At 39.5% G+C, this 12,937-nt stretch overlaps 2 protein-coding genes across 4 annotated transcripts in view; both read left to right on the top strand.

Moving 5' to 3' along the window:
- The window catches only part of tacc2 (transforming, acidic coiled-coil containing protein 2), a 45,985-nt gene extending 41,261 nt beyond the window's left edge, over positions 1 to 4,724 (top strand). For 2 of the 3 annotated variants that reach the window (XM_040139201.1, XM_040139200.1), the window contains 7 exons: positions 26 to 172; positions 272 to 348; positions 1,377 to 1,420; positions 2,848 to 3,008; positions 3,100 to 3,206; positions 3,515 to 3,635; positions 3,732 to 4,723. In XM_040139201.1, coding sequence (XP_039995135.1) covers positions 26 to 172; positions 272 to 348; positions 1,377 to 1,420; positions 2,848 to 3,008; positions 3,100 to 3,206; positions 3,515 to 3,635; positions 3,732 to 3,797 — 723 coding nt within the window. In that variant the 3' untranslated portion in view covers positions 3,798 to 4,723. Of the gene's footprint in view, positions 1 to 25; positions 173 to 271; positions 349 to 1,376; positions 1,421 to 2,847; positions 3,009 to 3,099; positions 3,207 to 3,514; positions 3,636 to 3,731 lie in introns of all 3 variants that reach the window. The other variant, XM_040139199.1, reaches the window with a different exon arrangement.
- A 1,549-nt stretch (positions 4,725 to 6,273) lies between these two features.
- On the top strand, positions 6,274 to 9,126 carry ly6pge (lymphocyte antigen 6 family member pge). The gene is made up of 3 exons (XM_040139751.1): positions 6,274 to 6,334; positions 8,145 to 8,261; positions 8,933 to 9,126. Exons 1-3 carry the CDS (start codon positions 6,274 to 6,276, stop codon positions 9,124 to 9,126), a joined length of 372 nt encoding a protein of 123 aa, XP_039995685.1.
- Positions 9,127 to 12,937: the final 3,811 nt, after the last annotated feature.

Genomic DNA, 12,937 nt, shown 5'->3' with positions numbered 1-12,937 from the left:
CCTCCTCTCCTTTGATTCCTGGAAGAAGCACAGAGATGTGTCATCTCCAGTAGAGAGTGCTGTGTCCAAGAACTCGCTGTACACCAGGACCACCAGCACCAGCTACATCGAAGGGGAGAGCCCCCACCTGCCCAGGGATCTGGACCACTCGTTGGGAATTGCACGAGAAGAGGTGCCCCAAAAATACGTTTTATTCTACAAGTCATAATTACTGTTTATACTTCAATTTAACTTATCACACTTTACTTGACAATTTTGGCACCCTCCTCAGATTGTGGCAAAGGAGAAAGAAGTGCTGGAGTGGCAGAGGAAGTATGAAGACAGCCGGCAGGAAGTGGTGGAGATGAGGTAAGAAGTAGCACCTTGGGTTGTCATCACTTACATCACAGTGAGGTCCCACCCATACACAACAGCATGGATTTAACACCTTCCTGTGTTTCTGTCGAACAGTACTGTGTCATGATGCTTAGTGCCTTCATCCATTATCACCATTTATCGGTGATAATGGATTATTCAGTTGGTTTATCAAGCATAAACTGACAAATAAAGCCATGGTTAACTGCAGAGTGGAGAGCCAGTCAAACAAGTCCATCTTATAATCAGCACTAGTGTTAGTGGTAGAGAATAGAGAAATAGATGTGGCTGATATCTTTTAAAAGTTAAAAAGTCTGCGCTGCATGGGAAAATATTACATCCCCCAGCAACTAGTTGCTGTTATTTGGATTATAAACCACCGACCGCCTGACGACAGCTCAAAACTGGGATTAACTACAGATCATCAATCTATGTCTCACAAAAGGAGATAGAGATATGCAGTGCTGAAACCATCTTCTCTGTCAGCAGGTGGTGGGTGTGGGTCCAGCTGGCCACAGCTCAGTTAGTGTGGATAAAACAGAGCTTACTTCATTTGACTGATTGGGTCCGGGGGGGGGGGCTAAGAGGCTAAAGGGGAGGCATGGCTAATTAATCCTCTTACCTCTTACCTCCTTGGCTTGGAGGGTAGACTCAGATGGAAACTGGAGGCAAAGTGTAGACAAATAAAAAAATAAAAACTTAACTTGGTCAACAGAGCTTGGTCTTTCTAATATCAGATGTTGCCAGCAGCATATGAGCGTTATATCAAAATTATGACCCACAGCACAAATTGTCTGGCTGTAGTGTCAGATCCAGAGCTATCTGACTAATACCCACCCAATTCCAGCTGTATGTTTTTACTTAGGTATTTTGCTAATGGACAGGTGTATAAACAAATCTCTATAATCATTGGTGGAGGCAAATATATGAATTGCATAAAATAAGATTGTTTTAGAGACATGTATATTTATACTGATATAAACCCATCTATATACTGATGATCTACAATTTCTCATCCATAGGAGAATTGTTGCGGAGTATGAGAAGACAATTGCACAGATGATAGGTGAGTTCAATTTTAAATACAGGTTTCCATTTGCTAACAAGACCCAAGTACTGGTCACAGGTTTCTGTACCCTCTGCCTTTTCATTGCACATGAATTTTATTTTTAAATCAATTACTTTTGTTCCCCAATCTCTGCTGCACTTGTTTATTTGCAAACTGAGCAAAATATACGTACAAGTTCTTTTTTGTACCTTACTCCATTGCCACTGATTTCAGAGAGCAAAGTATTTTTTTATCCTCTGATACAAGCTAGCTTTGCTATTTGCTTGCTTTTATGTTTGATCGATATGAACTGAATCCTAATGTCACTGGAGGGGGAAGGGCTCACCTTTTGCCCACTCGTGTCCAGCTTCTCTGGACTCATTAAATTCCACTGCAAGCTGACTCTGTGTATTATTCCTGTCCTCACATACATCTTCTACGCCACCTCTGGACATTCTTGATGATTTTATTTTCGCTGCCATCTAATTTTTTTCCTGTTCTCATTAAAGCACTGTCACAAAAAGGAACAATCTGTCTCTGCTTGTGTCTAACACTCGGCTCTCTCACGTGTCTTGCCCTCCCAGCTTGACTTAACACAGTCCCTTCTTTTCTGTTTTGCTCCTATCTTTGCCCTTTACTATTTGATAACCCTGACAGGCATGCCAGGTGAGTAATGAGGACTTGTCCTTCATTGGTTTGTGTCAGCTCACATCTCTCCATCCGTCCGTCAGAGAGGGGAGCAGATGTGCTCACTTTCTTCATCTCATCCAGTGTCATTTGTTTGTCCATTTTGTTGCATTTCATCCTGTATGTTGAGACGTATTTATTTTTTAATGGGTGAAAAGGACAGAAGCTTTTGGCATTTTCTATTCAGCTGCCCTTTATGTGATCTCTCATTTGCTGATATTCAGTACAACATTATAGAAATTTGATCGAAACCTTTTTGATGTACATATTTACACTGGAAACCTTTACGGGCAAATCTGCACTTTGTTTCTGTACTATAGAGGGTTGCGTCATTCATGCAGTTAGTAAAGCAGGTTGGCCATCTACGCTTGTGATAGGACAGGAAAGGGAAGGCTTGGAGGGGGTTGACATACTGTGGGAGTTTTTTCATGATACTGAAGGGTCTAGAAGCCACTCAAAGCAAACCAGTCTCCAGCTCTGTCTCTGTAGTTTGCAGGTCTCTTTAACTTTCCCATTGTCCAGTGTTTTTGTTTGCATGCTGCACTGGTTTAACAGAAATATTTCTAAGTGTAGTATAAAATGCTGTTGAATCATACCAATTCACAAGTCCATTTCAATATATCGTCAAAAATAAAGTGCTTGTTTGTACGTATGTGTGTTGGTGTAGGTCTTTAAACTGTGTATGTGCCCACTACAGCAGACTCCTCAGTAAATAGATTGGTGATCTGATCTACAGTATATTTGTGTGTGTCCGTCAGAGGATGACCAGAAAGAGAAGTCTCTCTCCCACCACACCATCCAGCAGCTGATCATGGAGAAGGACCAGGCCTTGGCCGACCTCAACTCCGTAGAAAAGTCTCTGGCTGACCTCTTCCGACGTTATGAGAAGATGAAAGATGTGCTGGAGGGCTTCCGCAAGGTGACTAATAAGTGTTTTCAGCATGACCGGCCTTGTAACTCATGTCGACAGCCTTATGGCAAGCAATTAAATTATTTCTCACTCTGTTCAGAATGAAGAGGTTCTGAAGAAGTGTGCTCAGGAGTATCTGTCCAGAGTCCGTAAGGAGGAACAGCGCTATCAAGCCCTGAAGATTCATGCAGAGGAGAAACTAGACAAGTAAGTCTGTGCAGACTCTCATTATCTCATTTTTGTTCTAAAACAACTGTGTAGTTTTTCCCCAAAGGGAAATCACCACAATACACTAACTACACAATAACTCAATACCCAGCGGAAATGTTCTGATATGCCAATGTAATTAGCTGTTTCTATACATTACATATATTTCATCTGTTTGGAATTTCTAAAGATTAATTCTCTATTGGGTTTGCAAATGTGAGGTTTTGCTTTCATAAGACATCAAAAACTTGTGGGAGTTATGGAGAGGTGACTTGATTCTCACTGTATTACTACTACTGTGTTTCCAGGGCCAATGCAGAGATAGCTCAGGTACGAACCAAGGCAAAGCAGGAGCAGGCTGCCTACCAGGCCAGTCTGAGGAAGGAGCAGATGAAAGTGGACTCTCTGGAGCGCACTCTGGAGCAAAAAGTCAGTGGTGGGGTCGGATGTAAAAAGATATGAATTCAGAAAAAAAAAATCCCTTCAAACAAGTATATAAACTGTAATTTAACTATTGTTTTACAGAACAAAGAGATCGAGGAGCTGACAAAGATCTGTGATGAGCTGATCGCCAAGATGGGGAAGAGTTAGGGCCACGCCACACCAAGGCCAAATCTCAAAGAGAAGAGGAGTGGTTGTGGAAAAACTACTGGGAAAATGAACCAGATCAGTAATATTTATTGCTCTTCCATGGACTGATGGACATCTAAGGCCAAAGTGGTCTTGGGATTTTATTTCCTACTGACTTTGTGTATACAGATCCACAGGAATGGCTTCTTCTTAGTCACTCTGTACATTTTTGATGTGTCAGTGTATCGTACTGTATCAGGGGTCTGGTTTAAAGTTTTAGAAAATTTACCATATCACTAATGAGTGTGTCTGTGTGGCCGTGTGTATGATAACGAGAAAGTGAGAGTGTCGTTTTTGGGTGAAATGATCTATAACGATGTTGCCATGACAGCCATTGAGGGAGAAGACTGTTTACCCACTCTTGTTGTTGTCTCCTCATTACATAAGAGAAAGATAGACTTTGATAAAAGAGTACCAGAGAGTTAGATTCATTCATAATATGTTGATATACCACTAAGAGAACACAAACTATCACACTGGCTTATTGCATGTGAAAGAGAAAGGAAAAGTTGTAATGTTAATGTTTGTATATACTGTAGGGAGTTCCAAGTATCTGCATTTTTGATAGTTATTCTGTCATCCTCAGTCTGCTTTCCTCATGTAACCTTGTAGATATTTGTCATACTTGTCATAGCTTTCTCGATGAAATCGTGGGACTTTATTTTTTGGATTTTATTTTGATATAAAGCAAACTAATCGTGACTGTATTCAGTTGTGACCAGGAGTAATTTAATTTTGGATGGATATGTCCTAGTCCTTCTATGGTCGTTGTGTTGCACTGAGGAATAACTTCTCTGCACAGCTACTGTACAGCATCTGCTTACAAAGTGCAATAAAAGATGGCAATACAGCATACTGGATATACTCTGCTTCTTTCCCTGCATAACATTTTAGATGGGCCTCCATGTAAAATATTGCACTCCATGATCCAATGGCTCATATTTTTTTTTCCTGCATTTGTGTTTTGTTGGAAATTTGGTGAAAGTGAGTTCAGTTGACGTGTCATGACCACTAATAAATCAGGATGAAGATGTGATTACGATCATTTGACAAAAGCCTTCTTCCACTCAGCTTCTGAGGAAACAAGATATGTACACGTACCACAGTGGATACTTCTGCCGTTCCCCGGGGACTATCTGGAAAGATGCTAATTTGAAAGAACAAAAATTATGATTGGGTAAAATATACACATTTGTTGACATTTTTGTGTGTAGGAGGAAAAAACAAACACAAATAGAATTACAAATTGATGTGAGGATGATCTTTAGGATATTACATTATTGCCACAACAACCAATAAACAACCAGCTACAACAACCCAACTGCACAGAACATGTCGTCACACCAAGTGTTGTGACTGACTTTGTGAAAACTACTTAAAAGCAAGCAGCGAAGTTGAAATAGATCACCGAAAATGATGGATAAAGTTTTGAAAATCAAACTTCTGCAACTGGAAGTCGTAGCAGTATAAACTTCCAGACCAAGCATAAACATAAACAATTCAAAGATCACACAGTCTGGTATGAAGAGGAAGTACTGACGGTATTTCAGCTTTTATTTAATAAATAGTGGTAAATAAGATCCAGTTGAAAATCCAGTCGAAAGAACATATTTAGAACATGATCAGTGGTGTCACTGAGCGAGTACTTGACTTCAACTGACAGGGCTGTGGGGGTATGTCAGATAAAGAGATGATAGCAATGTTTATAAAGTTTTTGACAAATACAGCAGCACTGTATCGTGGCAGCAACTAGTATGACATATTTACAAAAAGCGTCATTTGGACAGATGACAGCCAACCTGAAATGATTTACTGCAATTCTCGGAACTGTAATGCACAATCTCTGACTTGTAACTCTAGATACAGAATTAATCTTTCCAAATGTCCAACTGAAGTAGCTGCAACATTTACATCAGATACATCCCTATGGAATAAAGGCATATCTACATAAGCGGTGACAAAATGTTGCCAAATACAGTTTACACTGTTCTCTCACAGACAAATTAAAGGACAAGAATCATCCCATGGCAAATCAACCTGGCCCTGAAAAAAACAAATGGACACCTTTAGGGCCACAATGCAGCTAAATGAAGAGATCGGTTTCGTAGTGGTCACACCTGGTGCAGCAGTGTGACGTATGTAAGGGCGGGACCAGGTGGGGACAGGGACAAGAAAGGCAGGAGCCAGACTCAGGATGGGTGTGGCTAGAACAGAGTGGTCAGGTGAAAGGTGCAGGATGAATCCTAGTGCGCATCTTTTGCCCATCAAGGCTGAAGAAGCAACTACGGACACGGCGGGCCCCAGTGGAGGGGCTGGTAATCTCCTGGTCGGTGCAGGAGGGGGATATTAGCTCATCTGATAGCGCAGATTAAGCTCAGGGGGAGCAAACAACCTGCTTTTTATTGTGTGATCAGGACGACCAAGGAAAACCGGCGCCATGAGAGCTGTCCAGTACTGTCCGCTGCTCCTGCTTTCCCTGATCCTGCTAGTAACCAACAGTAAGGACTTGGGGTTTTCTTCTATATCCCTTCTTTTTTCATCTTCTTTTTTATCCTTTCCTCCTCACTGCTAGATCCTCCGTCCACCTGTCATTTGAACTTGGTTGGTTGTCTCTCTTCAGGGACTCTTCTCCCTTGCCACTCTTGAATTTCCGAGTATAGTAAACACTTATTGCTCTTCTGAATTTTAGTTTTTTTGTGAGAGGCATGAACCTTTTGAGTCAGTAACTGTCCAATATGGCTCTGCTTTCAGACCTCGGGACAGGAAATATTGGACATAACAGTGCTACAGTTCTTTATTTCTCAGAAAATGCCTGGCATGTTTTGTAACTCTAATCACACTATTTTACTGTAAGGCCCAATGATGACACTTTATTAATGACAAGTTTGCTAATTGCTGTTAATTTCTCTGGTAATGCTCCTGCATTTTGCCTCACTACAGACTGTCATCCTCTAACTAGCATGCAATCCCAGCAGTTAATCTCTTAATAGGCCTGGAGGCTAATACTTAAAGCATGTGTGTAGAGCGGCTGTGCTGTAGGGATAGATTGGGGTCATCTACAAACAGCAGGCAACATTTATATGCCATGTTAAAGCACAGAAGAGCACACAAGCAGCCAAATAGAAAAAAAGACCAACCACTCAAATTCATACAAGAATTATGGTTTTCTGTTGTTGTGACCGTTTAACTATGAATGTTGTGATTTTGTCAGTAAAAGGATTGAAAGTCTGACATTTCGGCAATTTCTTACTGGATTTGTTGGTTTGATTAGAAAATTTCACCTCTCTGGTCTATAACTGTATGGAAACAACACTTTGTGTGTCTGTTCAACTTTTTAAGTTCTCCCGCCAACAGAACTGAATGTTAAAAGACACTTTTGCTCTCGAAGGATTTTATTTTGATTGCTGAAACAAGAGAGGTGCTGCAGTCAAGAATGTTTTTCCTATAAGTCCAGCTTTGTTTGATCCTCTTAAGAAGCGGAATTAAAGGCAGTTTCTGAAGGCCCATTTTAGAATTTAGGAGAAAGATAGAGGTTTTCAAAAGTAAGCGTTACAGTGATATTTCAAAGGTCAGTTAGTTCTCAAACAACCACCTCCTTCCTCTGGAGAGCTTTAGAGAGACATTTAAGTGTTTTACGTGCTGCAGTGGACCCATTAAACTTTAGCTCAAGGTTAGAAACGTGTTTTTTAATCTGACGGCACCTGTTTAATTCTTTATTTGGAAAGATTTGTGTGAAGAAAGTGAGTAACTAGTTCTCTCTCCTCACTTTACTCTCACTGTTCCTGTGGAACAATGTCACACATCCGAGCCAGCCATGTGGGAATTTTACTATGCCTGTGTCTACCTGCTCGTCAAACCCATAGATCCTGAGTTAATAAAGGAGTTGGGGCCCTGAATTTATGATGAATGGGACTTTTTTACTGTCACTGAGATATATGGTGAAGAATCTTTCAATAGCCTAATTACCAGTTCACATCAACTGAAGCAATAACATCAGGTCCAGATAAATTAACAGTGGTTTATATGGTTTTATGTGACTTTAATTCATTCAAAATTAAGTTATTCACATATTCCTGATCATTGACTATTACATTATGGTTGTATTTTTTTAATAAAATGTTTGAGTTAAAAACCACGGAAAGAACCTTCTTTCATCTTCAATGCCACACATCTCTACTTCATCAAGATAAAACAAAGCTTTAGAGATCCCTGAACTGTTTTCTGTCAACATGCCATGACATTTGATTGTACCGGTCCAGTCAGTGTACATCTTGTGCTGTAGCAGCATTTCTCTTCTGTTTCCGTCAGGCGAGGCTCTGAGATGTTATACCTGTATGGGCTCCAATAATGATGACTGCAACCGGCAAGGCTCCAAATCCTGTCCCAGCTACTCTGATGCCTGCGCTGTGGTGGTGGGCCATGACAGTGAGTCCAACAGTGACAGTGTAGTAGCCTTTTTTTTTTTTTTTTTACTGGTTTACTTTCTACCTTTATTCTACCAAAACTAAAAATACATAAAACTCTTTTTGTATCATCATGTGTGGGTCTGTTTGTGTGTGTTTAATGGCGGAGAGGCTGCTGTCTGGGGACACATCTCGGTCAGCAGGGGGTCTGAGGCTTTTAAGGGAACGTACAGCTTTGCTACTTCTTCTCGATCAATAGCCATATTTAGGACACCATGTGTTCATGGCACCAAGACAATTCATCCTCACAAAATAAGTTAATTTATATTCCTAATTTAAACCTGCACAAGGCAGGAGTTTGACATATAATATATATCTTATTAATAATCAAACGCTGGGGCAACAGCAGAAATCATCATCCTGTCTGTAAATGATACATTGTAGATGCAACAGTTTCCCCATATTAAATTCTGGTGTCAGGCACGTAGTGTGGGTATACTGAACACCCACAGGCAAAGTCACAGAATAAAAAATTGAAAATGAAAAACAAGACTATAGCTCTGTAGCCCGACCAAACCAGTCAGCCAGGGATGTTTTACTATTGAACACGTTTAATTAAATGTATAATGGTTGTTCTGTGTAAGCCAGATGCTAAACCAGTCTAGCTGACCTGTATTTCTGTCTGTTTGTCAGGTGGGGTGATGAAGTCATGCTCCTACAAGTCTTTCTGCAGTCAGGCCAACAGCCAGGGCTACAGAGCACCAGGTGTCAGAGTTCACTGCTGCTACAGCGATGACTGCAATGTGACAAGCTTCGCCTCCCAGCTCCCAGGACTCAACTATCTGCTGCTGTTTCTGCCTCTGCTGTTCCACCTCTTTTTCAAATAACGTAGATGTATGGCTCGGCTTCATCATGCCAGCATGCATCCATCCACAACACAAATATCAACTACCGTTGTTCGACCTTTCTCAAAAAAAATGCCACCTAACTCTGCCTAATTCAACACTACATTCTGTCCTACTTTCTACCATTCCAGTCCACTGTTGTTTATCTAAACATAAACATAGACATCAAGGAGTTACTGTACATAGAAGAGCTTGAGGTGCTGGGTGTGACTGTGTGGATTATATTCACCATGTTCAATTGAATCCATTAAGCAGTACTCAAGTAGATGCGACTTTCAATGGATTTCACTAAGCCAATAAGTAGAGGATCCTAAGGGATGCGCTGAAATAACAAGCAGAGATAATTTATCATTTGCTTCCTACATTAAAGAGGAAGATTTGCTGTTTGAATTCATTAGTTTCACCACCTTGGTTTGATGCGCAGGATACAATTTGTGCAATTACAGAACAATAGGATCAAGACTATCTCTCTAAGTTTTTACTCATCACCTTTTAAGTTACATTTTACTGAATCCATTGTCTTTTTTACCTAGCTACCTATATGCCAAAGTATTTCAGCATAGCTCATGAAGATGTTTCTGTGGCTAAATAGGGCACTAAGAATTCAGTCGCCCGGGTGTGTCGTTACATCATTAGCCTTCTACCTGTCAAACACGCATCTGACGAGCTGTGTGAGATAATTTGAAAGGTGGTGAGAGAAGACTTCTCACACACTGCAAATCCATATAAGCCTTTTACATGGCCAGGTGCGGTACACTGATGACGTTAATCCACTGCGTTTGAAGTCGCTTAAAGAATTACTGAGTTTATAAACAGACTCTGAGCACACCTCACTGGAGGATGGCCTACTGTATAAGTAGAGACTACTGTATACACTGTACAAACAATATCTGTACATGAAAACCACAGGACATGTCCAGTGGTTGACAATCCACACTGCTTATTGTGGTACTCATTTTGAGATGTGCATTAAACCCGTAACCTGCAGCAGCTGTAGTCTTTTTACATTTTAGTTCTATCATTTATTTTAAAAAATGTAAGTGAGAAGTTACAGTATACTGTATTGTACTAATCCTAGCATGTCTAACCTAAACTGCACACTCAAATCTTTTGGTATGTTCATTATTTGACTTGTTTTATGTACATTTGTCATTATGAATTCGATTTAAATGTAATTTAAACAAAGGAAAGTAGGGATTTCCATCCTTTGTCCACTGTATATATAATATTGTAAGGAAGTATATTCTACTAATGAATGGCACAATGCAGTTACGTCTGGATGTACAGACTAATTCATCATAATTCTATGTAAATACAAACAATATAAAGGTCATTTTGTAACTGCCCCTGTGTGAAATGATTCTTTCAGTTCTAAAAGTCAAAACAACATGAAAACTGTCAACGGTGAGAGGTTGTTTTAACCTGCACCGGGAGCGCGTGGATTAACCTCATGTCATCTGACAGAATTTATTCCATGGTATATTGTATCATTCTTAGTTAGTGATCAGTGGTGCGATTGAGCAAAAGCCAGTAGAAGACAAACCTACAGTATCACAGTATTCATGTATTTATCAAATTTATGCCCACATCGATCACTTATAATGACTTAACTATAAGATTTTCAAAATAGTGTTACTGTGCTATTCAGCTAAAGGTTGATAGTGATTTCATATGGTGTTTATAGTGGTTAGTGATCAATCTAAAAGTTACTTTTATTAGTGTGAATCCTGAGCATTCACACTAATTAAAGTAACTTTTCACCACTGTTAGCCTGCTCCGCCATTTTTTTTCTTCTGTACTTTTTTTTCGGTAGCTAACTTCCTCCGCATACTTTCAGCTGCAGAAACCATTCATTAAAATTTGCAGCCTTTTCAGGACAAATCTGCTTGTATTCAACTTTTTTCTACAAGTTATAATTTTTTAAATATTAAGCTTTTTCTAAATAAATTTCTGCCATTCAAATGAATGGAGAGAACGTTCAGATCCTCTAAAACTTTCTCCACTTTGAAATTCAGCTACGTTGGCATACTTTCAGCTAGGGACTACATTTAAGCTTTAAACGGGTAACAACTAAACTTGTATTGAGCTTTTTGATATCTTGTGCAGTTTTTCAAACCTAAACATCTTTTAGGTTTCATGTTTATTTCTGACAGTTTTTGAGTTAATAATGTTGGTCTATGGGAGCGGTTTAGACAGCTGAACAGCTGAAGTTTAGAGTGGGTGCGTGACGTCACCCACTCTAAACTTTAGCTGCTCTGCTTCTATAAAAATTTTGTTCCTCAGCTCACACATCTTTCACTTCTCACACACAATTTATACATCAAATTGTGGACTATTTTGTGCTCTTTCAAACAGTGTGACTTCTTAAGCAATAAGGACACACACGGTTTTTGAATTGTCAACCTTTGGGCAACAAGAGGAGCCCTCAGCTGCTCCATAGACTCCAAAGTTGACTGACCTCTCCCACTCTTGAACAAAAACACAAATGTGGACACTTTTAAAACTGTGATAGCTCAGTCAATTTTTCACATTATAGACAGAAATGATACATGAACATCTTCAGCAAAGCCTTCTGAAGCTCACTGTTAAGAAATTCCAGCAGTATGAAATCCATATAATATTTGAGTCGAGGTGTCTTGTTTGAGTGGTACCTCAGTTCTGCCCTGACAATAACAACATTGAGCCGTTTCTATCTCCACACACACAAACAATCACACACACACACACACACGCACACACACACACGCACACACACACACACACACACACACAACTCAGACATATTTTTTTCCATTTTAGTGGTTAAGAAATTCAAACCTTCAGCTCTTTCCGGATGCAGTTCATCTGTCTGATATTAATACAAAGGATTTCTACTTTCATAGTTTTAAGGCATTTTATTTCTACTTCCAGCTTTGGCAGTATATATATTTCCTTTCAGCTGTTTCAACCTCATGTTTCAGGTCTCAGCTCCTTCAGCTAATGGACTCTTTCAGCTCCAGTTTTAAATTTCAGCTCCCAAGTTTTCTAAACAGTGTATTTCAGTTGATATCAGACATTTTTCAACATTATTCAGGCATTTGTCAGCATTACTTCAGCAGTTTCCTTCAGCGTTCAGCCTTCACACTGCATTTCTTCAGGAAGTGCAATTTCTAGTTGATTTTAGTTCTTTAGCTTAATTTCTTTCTTTTTTTTAATATAATGCCTGACAATGATATAACAGGGATTTGACCAGCTGAACGAGGAAAACATGAGTGTACATTCAAATCATAGTCCCTTTTCAAGAAGATGCAGACAGATTATGGAGCAAACATATACTAAATTGATTAACATGTTAAATTATGAGCCATCTTAAATTATTTGAATTATATGGCAATAACATGAAATACAAGTCTGAAGTTCTATGTAAGATGTGATTGGTCTAAAACAAGATAGTAAAATCTAGTAAAACATAGCCCATGTTTGAAGCTATCTATCCGAATTCCTCCAGTGAATATGTTTACATGCACATTAGTAAACATGGAGCACTCATACATCGCTAACAAGAGCTGGTGCATTTTAGCAGTTTCTTGACACAATCCCAATATTTGCAAAACAAATATAACAGCTGGATACAGCAGCTGCTCACAGGCTGAACCATGTTGATGTGTTATAATCATACTGGGGGAAAATATAAGACTGACATCTGTTGGACTGATGACATTCACTGCTTACAGAACAGATACATTAGTGAAGTGGCTATAAAGGTATTGCAATAAACACGTAATTAACATGAATGTGAGGCTCACAACATATT

Source organism: Xiphias gladius, chromosome 11 (assembly GCF_016859285.1).
Source record: "Xiphias gladius isolate SHS-SW01 ecotype Sanya breed wild chromosome 11, ASM1685928v1, whole genome shotgun sequence".
NCBI classification, from domain to species: Eukaryota; Metazoa; Chordata; class Actinopteri; order Istiophoriformes; family Xiphiidae; genus Xiphias; species Xiphias gladius.
The sequence above is the reverse complement of the archived record's forward strand: the minus strand, read 5'-3'. Positions and strand labels throughout refer to the sequence as shown.